The 8786-nt window shown below is 41.4% G+C and overlaps 1 protein-coding gene across 1 annotated transcript; it reads left to right on the forward strand.

Annotated features, from left to right (window-relative positions):
* Positions 1–529: 529 nt before the first annotated feature.
* Positions 530–8000, forward strand: LOC106655383 (sodium/potassium/calcium exchanger 4-like). The gene is made up of 6 exons (XM_014375757.2): positions 530–1208; positions 2456–2877; positions 4138–4393; positions 4479–4694; positions 6056–6364; positions 7372–8000. Exons 1-6 carry the CDS (start codon positions 1085–1087, stop codon positions 7653–7655), a joined length of 1611 nt encoding a protein of 536 aa, XP_014231243.1. The 5' UTR covers positions 530–1084; the 3' UTR covers positions 7656–8000.
* Positions 8001–8786: the final 786 nt, after the last annotated feature.

Below are 8786 nucleotides of genomic sequence, written 5' to 3' on the forward strand. Positions count from 1 at the left end.
TGTGTCCGTAGTAGTACATATACAGAAGGAGAGCCGTGTCATAGGCACGGTATAATATAGCCGATGTATCTCCGCGTGGCTTATCAAACGAGCTGCGAGTTCCTATATATCGTTATTTTATTATACTCGGCTGAGAAGATAAGACCGCGGAGAGCTTATAGGTCTCTCTCTCTCTGTCTCGCTCCCAAGCAAGGACGCCAATATCATCCCAATTATTTAACGAAACGAAGAGAGACAGAGACAGAGGCGCGGGACGACGGGCGCGCGATATACGATACGCGCTGTTCGCGTGTGTCGAAGCGCGAAGCACACGAGTGTGTCGAACATACGTGTATTATATATATTTTTTTGTGTAGTATATTATATCGGCGCGCAAGATAAGTGTGTACACACACTTTTGCCGAGCTTCTGTCTGTATACGTGTCTATATGTACGTGTCTCTCTGCGTGCGCGCGTATATATATAATATACATCTACATAGATTTGTATGTACACTTAACAGGTAGAGGCAAAGACGACGACGACGACGACGGGAAACAGAGAATTTCTGAAAAGAGAGAAGAGTGAGGGAATCTCGCCGTCTCGTGTGCTGTACGTGTGGGCTCCGACTTGGGTCTCTCCATTTGAATAAAGGGTACAAGCTCGGCCGGGTACGCATGTCAGTTGTGTCATGGACGTCGGGCTCGATTGACACTCTCTTCTCTCTCTCTCTCTCTCTCTTCCGCGGGGTTCTCTACGAGTAAGATAAAACAAAAAAAATAAATAGGGAGAGAAGAGCGCGACACATAGACACGACACGGCCGGACGGCGATTCATTTGCAATCGGTTAGTCGGCTCGTGCGATTGTGCTCGGTGAGCTGCTGCTTCAGCTGTTACTGTTGTTTACCGCGGATAGTACAAGTGTTGACATCGTGGATACGTTTCTCCGGGCTTTCAATTTTCATTATTCGCTCCTTTTTTTGCTGCTGCTACTTCTTCTTCCACGAGTGAGCGACCCTCGGTAGTAAGGGGCTCCTCGCGACACTACTTTTACTACTACTACTACTGAGTTTTGTATACATCGTCAACATCGTCGTCGAACAAGATGCAAGGACTCGTGAAAAAACCTAGTGCGTGCATGCGTCTGACGCGTTTTGTGTTTCTGTTCGTGCTGCTGGTCGTGAAAGCTCACATCAACGGTGGACACTCGCTGCCCCTTTCCAACGATGGTAAGTCTCTTTCTCGCGTCTAGTTTTGTTTATTCGACTATTTTTATCTCCCAAAAAAGGGAGCGGAATAGCAATTTTTTTGTCGTCGATTCGCGGGTGCTCGAGTTATATTTTTGAAAAATTTCGGGCTTGGGCGCGTAGGTGTTAACACGTCGATTGTTCGATCTTCGACATTATAAATAAAATTGCGGCTTTTATTATTTAATTGCTGATTTCCAATCTCGAAGCGAGTGTCATATAAAATGTAATTAATTGTGTTCTATAAATTCCTCGTAAAAGCACACACACACACATACACACACAGACAGAGAGAGAGAGAGAGATCGAAAGGTATACAAAAAAGTCACGAGTTCGATTCGTGGCGAAGCAAACGACGACGTGATCCATCCATTCATGAAGATGAGCTTTTTAATCTGATGAGAAAGAGTTTGCTGATCGATAAAAAACTCGCCGATTTCTTATGTAAACATTTGCTCTGATTAAATTGAATCGATCAATAAACCGATGCACGAGTACGATCGCGAAGGGTCGGACGATGAGAGCAAAAAAAATTAAATGAAAATAATCTCACCCCGTGTGCAGCGAGCGCAAATGCATTAAATTTTAACGAAACGAACGCGCGACGCACGCGATATAAACAATGTAAACGTGCATAAGAAAGCTCTCGAGTGGATGCGTTCCTTGCATAATAATATACATCGTATCGAATAAGCTGTTCGATAATAGGAAGGCAATAAACAACGGCAAACAGTAATGATCGATTTCGATGTATTTCTCGTTGACAAGGAATTACACGTTGTCGTCTTTTGTAGAGAATATACTTATATTCACCTCTCACTTGCCACACACACGCGTGTGTGACTCCGATTTTTCATGACTCGTACAATTAATTAGTTACCGCAATCGAATCATACATTCGTTTCTAATGATTCTCGAGAATGTGAAAGTTATAACGGGATCGGGCTCTTACAAGAAAGTTAAGAAAAAATAACGATAAGAGAGACCACCTTTGTTGATTGAAATTTTCAAATTGATCAACTTGTGAATTTCCCGATGCGTCATCTCGAGCACCGCCGCGACTGATATCCGCTGCACTGCGCGCGCGAGAAGAAAAATATCGAGAAAAATCATTTTATCCTCGATGATAAATCGAGCGCGTTATATATGTGTATGCGATCGATCGGCGAAACGCAGGTATCGAATAATATTAACACATCGCGCGTATTTTTTTTTGGATATATTTTTAGCCATCGGCACGAAACCGCTGCTGTTCGACAATGCCAGCAGCACGACCCTGCTACCGTCCAACGCGACCGACGACGGGGACAGCCTGCTGGACTTCCCCGAGGACATATTCACCGAGTACCAGCTGCAGCACGGCGCCATACTGCTCCACCTGTTCTTCGGCATCTACTGCTTCATCCTCACGGGCTTCGTGTGCAACGACTACCTGCTGCCGACGATCGATCTGATCTGCATCAGGCTGAAAATCAGCACGGACGTCGCAGGGGCGACCTTCCTCGCCGCGGCGAGCTCCTTCCCGGAGTTCTTCATCACGCTGATCGGCACGTTTCTGACCAAGAACGATCTGGGCGTGGGTACCGTGGTGGGCAGCGCCGTCTTCAATACCTTCGCCACGCCGGCCGTGGGCGCCATCTTCGCCATGCAGGTAAACATCATTTTTTTCTCATTTTTCGATCGAAACGCGAATCGTTATTGTTCTTACCTCGTGCGTCTCGTGCATGCGCCAATAAATCATACACGCCGAATTTCAAAGAAAACCAATAACTTCTGCTGAAATTCACAAAGCAAAGAGTATGGTACGCGAATTTGTTAAAGAAAAGAAAAATTGCATAATTCCGAGACTCGTTTATGATGTTACATATACGCTATCGAAGCGACGAGTGTTGTTACTCGCGCTTATCGTGCATTGGCGCTCGAAAATTTTTCTGATCGGGCGAGCTATAATTATGATATTTTCTCTCTCTTTCCCCCCTGAAAAAAAGTATAGCGATGGTCCACATGACGAAGCGATCTGATACACCCGATGCCCGCGCGACACCTCTAAACATATTGCGATACGCGCGGTACGATGTTATCGTCGCGCACGAAAACGACAGAATTGGCAGTTCAAATTGATTTACAAGTGGCCGATACTTGAGCCGTTCGGCCGATTAAATCGAACGAAAATAAGCGTGCGTGTGCGCGGACAATATTTATAAACACACACACACACACACACACACACACACAGACAACACAATAATGGGGGGAAAAAAAGAAACAAAGTGCACGAAACGATTGATTTATTGGGAGCACGTGTACGCCTGTGTCGTAACACAAAAAACATGCGTGTGCCGCGCATTTCCAAAAATAATTTTTATCCTCTTACGGCTGTATACACACATAGTCCGCAAACAAACTCTCGAATGCAACGGTGCGAAAGGAAAAAAAATAATAGGAATCGCGTCGCATTAGCCTTTGCGGCGCGCACGATAAGAATCGTCGGAGACACGCTATGCATCGAGCCTTAACAACGCCAATCATGCGAACGATTTTGCCCGCGCAAAGTAGACGTGACGCGGATAGTGCGGGATTATTCGCGAGATTTCGCGCACTCGCGATCGTGTGCAGCCTACAAATATAAAGCGCGAGTAAACATCGAGGCGCCTTTTTTCGAATCCGTGGTTCAACCGTATAGCTTAATTAATCGAGAAAAATCTAATCCCGCCGTGGCAATGAGAGTCAGCAGCAAAATTGAATCAGGTCGTGATTATAAATGCGCAAAATTCTGCACGCTTCGCCCGCGAGATTTCCCGCTTATCTTTATTGCTCCGCCAGACAATCAACTTCAATGATTTTAACAATAATAATAACGATAATGAATTAACAATAACAATAACGCATCGCGATTCGTCCATCCTCGCAGGCCATACCGCTTCAATGGAAGATCCTTTCGAGGGATTGCCTGATTTACGGAGCTTCGGTCGGAGCCCTGGTCTACGTCATGTGGGACGGCGAAATCAGCAAGTGGGAGTCGCTCTTTCTCGTCCTTGCCTTTCTCACCTACTTCGTGATCCTGCTGAACGAGAAGAGAATCATCAAGCGCTGCAAGGCTATCAGGCGCGCCTGGAAAGTCAGCCCCCACAAGGGCAGCAGCTCCAACAGCGTCCAGATTCAACCAGGTGAGTTTCGCGCCTTGATTTCAAAATTCGACAGCACGACGTTTTTTTTTTATTTAATGCCATATTTTTCGATCGATATTTATAGCTCCGGAAAGGGAATTGGTGGCCGAGAATTACACGATGCCGTTCGGCACTTACACGCCGAACTTCCATCCCGATCTCATAACAGAGTACAACAATCACATGAACAAGCTGAAGGCCGCCGTAAACGCCGAGGCTGCTAACGCTAACGGTGGTCAGACACCGGTGGAGAAACAGCAGCCGCCGGTGCAGCACCAGGATGAAGAAGACAGTGTGCCAGGTGAGGGTTCATGAAATATTTTATTACACAATTTTGACTCTTAATTGGTATTTAAAAAAAAAAACCCGAGATCGATATCAAACCTATTGTGACATATAGATTTCGGCGTGATTGTAACTATCAAAGAGGGTATGGCACTGATTAGCGAGCTTTAAATCTGTCAACACGCGAGTTAACGCTCGCGTTTATTGACAAGCGCTTTTGAAAATAGAACGGGTTTTCGAGTCAATCTCGCGATGCGATGATCGCTCGTACTCTATCCTATTAAAAAATTATTACCATTTATTTAGAGTGTACATGCTCGTAGATTTTACTGCGTGCATACATATGTATGTATGTGTGTACTTGCCTTGTCTCTCGAGAAGCTTACAAGCTTATCAGGGAATGAAAAAAATTACTCGTCGATTTGATAGCTTAATAGAGAGAGCGAGAGAGACTCTATTTGATCAGCTGACTGCGCGCGGGCCAGAAATACACAAATCCCATACAAGACTAATTCGATGTAATTAAGGAACAATGGCAATGCGATGCTTATGCAATGTTTATCGTGCTTCTCAAAATATTAAATATTTATAATACACACATACAGACCGGTTGTCAAAAAAATTTTTATTGAAGCTATTATAGACGCCACGCTCGTCCATAAACCCCGTGAGTGCAAAGATTGTTGGCAATGAATAAAAAAAAAAAAAAAAAACGGAGAGTACCTTATTATTATATTGTACTCTGTGTGTCGTTCGGGTTTTTTCAATTTAATTTGTTTGTTTATTTCATAAAATGTCCGATAAACATCGTAAAAAATCATCGGAATTTCCTCTCGCGCTCTCCCCAAGGCACGTTTAAAATACACATACACGCGCTTTTATCAATGCACACACAAGAATTAAGATTCGCAGAAAAAAAAGAATAATAATAATTTATTAATAATAATAATAATAATAACAATAATAATGATAATTTTCTAAACAGACAAACAATTGATTTTTTGGAGTTTTTCAACGATTTGTTTAGGCAGTAATTTAACTCATAATTTTATGAGTTTTGATTTTCCACAAAGACGATGATTTTCAAGATGATCTAAAATACGAGACATTTTTCTACGCTAATTTCAAATCTGTGGAGTTGAAAACATCTAAAGATGATTATTTTATCAAAGCCACAATGCAATTTGAATAGTACACAAAGTGAAAAAATTCAACCTCGACCAGGAGTCGAACCTGGAAAATCAACATTCATAAAATTATGAGCTCCAAAAAATTATGAACTCCACAAAATCAATTGTTTGTCTGTTTAAAAAACAAAAAACGGTAGAATCGTGAAGTCGATTAAAAATTATTTAATGATAATTTTCATCTATACAGAATCGATATTCGTCTGGCCGAGCGACAAGCCGCCGATCTCCAAGTTCTGGTTCCTGTTCGTCTGGCCGATCAAGTTCCTGCTGCTCTGCACGATCCCGGACATACGCTACAAGAGCCGTCGCCAGTGGTATCCGCTCTCGTTCATCATGTGCACCGCCTGGATCGCCATCTCCTCGTACCTGGCCTCGTGGATGACCACAGTGGTGGGCACCACGATCTTCATACCGGACTCGGTCATGGGCCTGACTTTCCTCGCCGCCGGTGGCAATCTGCCCGAAATGGTCTCGATAGTTCTGCTGTCGCGGCAAGGTTGGTTTGGCACACAACATTATTATATAGACTATTGTACGCTTTTGCGATAATAACGATATCGAGAGTACGTGTGTAAGCACGTGAAGTTCTGAGACGCAGAACTAAAAAATTGGATTTTCCGCCGAGCTCGAGCTTGAATGAGAATCTCCTGCCTAGTACGGCGATAAAGCTTTGGAATAGAAAAAAAAATCATCGATCGATCGATGAATGATTTCGCGCTATCGGTGCCGCGCGCGGCGTGCATTCGTACACTACATATTATTTTATATATTTATAAACGCGACGCTTGCGGTACGTCGCGCAGGCTGCAACTTCTGCCGCTGACTCTGTGCAAATATCATGGTGCGAATGGAAAAAATTGAATATCATTCATTAAATAATTTCATTCATGTACATCAAGATACTCGCGCGCGATGCATTAGCTCTTATCTCTTCTCTCTGTCTCATGTATTATTTATGCATCGGAAAAAATGCCTTCTAGTTCAATAGCGTATCCGGTCAAATATTTAATTGAAGCCGCTCTCGGCTTTCATTTGGATATATATAATACGGGATTTTTTAGCTCGTAAATTCTTTTCTTTCTTTTTTTGTGTGTAATAATCGATCGATATACATATTATACACACGCGACGGTTTATCAATCCTCGCATACTCGAGCATATTTTCTTTATCGTGTCAATTTGATTCGCGACACCAAAAGGCGCGCTATCATCTGTTGACAAGTCACTTTTATGCTTCGAGTCTATATTTTTTTTTATCGCTGCCATAATTGTAAAATTGTAACTTTAAAATTTTGGACGCGTACCTTTTTTTTAATGTTCTTTTACTCGTTAGTCTTTCGTTTGAAATAGATCGCAGTGGTAGTAGTGTAGGCCTCGAAAGTTGGCAACGGCAGATAACGGTGCCGCTTTCCTGTCCAAAATCGCATGCCAAAAAGGCCTCGCACCATTCATTATACATAGACAAAAATGTATTCAATTTTGTTTCTTTCCTCTCGTTTCCAGGTCAAGGCGACATGGCCATGAGTAATATATTCGGCGCCAATACCCTCGACATCCTGCTCTGCCTCGGCGTGCCATGGTCCATTCAGACGTTCATGGCCAATGAGCCCATCGTGATCGCGTCGAAGGCTCTGGTCTACAGCAATCTGACGATCATCTTCTGCCTGCTGGGCTTCTACCTGGCCACGTTCTACTGGAAATTCGTGCTCAATCGCAAGGTCGGCTTCACCTGCCTCCTCATGTACGGCATCTTCCTAGTGTTCGCCATTTACATGGAGATTCGATGAACGGGTTGAGAAATTTGGAAAGTGCGACTTTCCAGAAACGATAAATTTAAAAAAAGAAAAAAATCGTAAGTTTAGACGCGTGAAAAACTTAATTAGCCAAATAATTAATCGTCGATTGATTAATTTTGTTTTCCTTATAAAAAGAAATGTAAATCAAGTGTGCTTAGAAAAAGTGATATTGTACATATAAAATTATATCATCAGTCTTGTTTCGAAATTAATTTGAGCAAGAGATTGAGAGTGTGCCTTCCATTAATAAGTATTGTCAATAGAATTTTTATTGACAGTGTTAATGACAAGAGGAAAAAAAATTTTCCTATTAAAAAAAAAACGCATTTTAAAATCTCTCGGTTAAAAAATTTTTATCAATATAGAATTTCGTTTTGCAGTATAATAAAATAAATTGTACATAAAAGGTAGTTAAGATTAATGTAATTGTCAATTTACTCTAGATAGTTAAAAGCCATATGAGGGCGTGTATGTGTGTTTGTATGTGATGAGTAATTGAATGTTCTTGGAACATGAAAAAAATAATATTAACGACTGCATTATGCCTCGAAAATCACGAAAAAATAATGCGTGAAAATCGTGTCGAGTCGCTTTAATATTTTACTTTGTTCATTGTTTCGCGAGTAAGAGTGTGAAATTAATTAATTTACCGCATTGTTGTTTAAAAATTCAGGTGCACTCGTTCAATGAAAAATGTCGTATGCCACTGTTGCAGCGGCTAAGTTTCTTCGCAACAAAGTTCATTTGTTTTTTAATGAAAAAAGCACGCAGTTTATCGCTTGTATGATGTAATATAAGATTAATATAATTAATTTTTCGTAAACTGTGAGTGTATGTACAAATTTAGTCAGCATCTTAAGTAGTATTAATAATTTTATATTTTGCAAAATAGTTAAGATGATCATGAAGATATATTAGTAAGTTACTGCGTCCCCTGTTCAAGTATGACGAAGTGCTAATTGCTTACTTATGAACTCTTTTTAATTTAAAAATTGTTATATTTTTATAAGGTATACTTGACCAAATTATCAATTTGGGAGAAGTTAAAGACGAACAAATTTATTTATATTTTAAATAAAAAAAAATATATCAATTATTTCTGGTCGTTAAAATGATACTTTT

Source organism: Trichogramma pretiosum, unplaced genomic scaffold, assembly GCF_000599845.2.
Source record: "Trichogramma pretiosum strain Unisexual culture from Peru unplaced genomic scaffold, Tpre_2.0 scaffold12, whole genome shotgun sequence".
NCBI lineage: Eukaryota > Metazoa > Arthropoda > Insecta > Hymenoptera > Trichogrammatidae > Trichogramma > Trichogramma pretiosum.

Excerpts from the sequence above, each read along its gene's own strand:
- LOC106655383 (XM_014375757.2), top strand. The coding sequence starts at position 1,085 with ATGCAAGGACTCGTGAAAAAACCTAGTGCGTGCATGCGTCTGACGCGT. Across the intron at positions 4,394-4,478 it reads CAGCGTCCAGATTCAACCAG|CTCCGGAAAGGGAATTGGTG; the intron begins GTGAGTTTCGCG and ends CGATATTTATAG. Across the intron at positions 4,695-6,055 it reads TGAAGAAGACAGTGTGCCAG|AATCGATATTCGTCTGGCCG; the intron begins GTGAGGGTTCAT and ends TCATCTATACAG.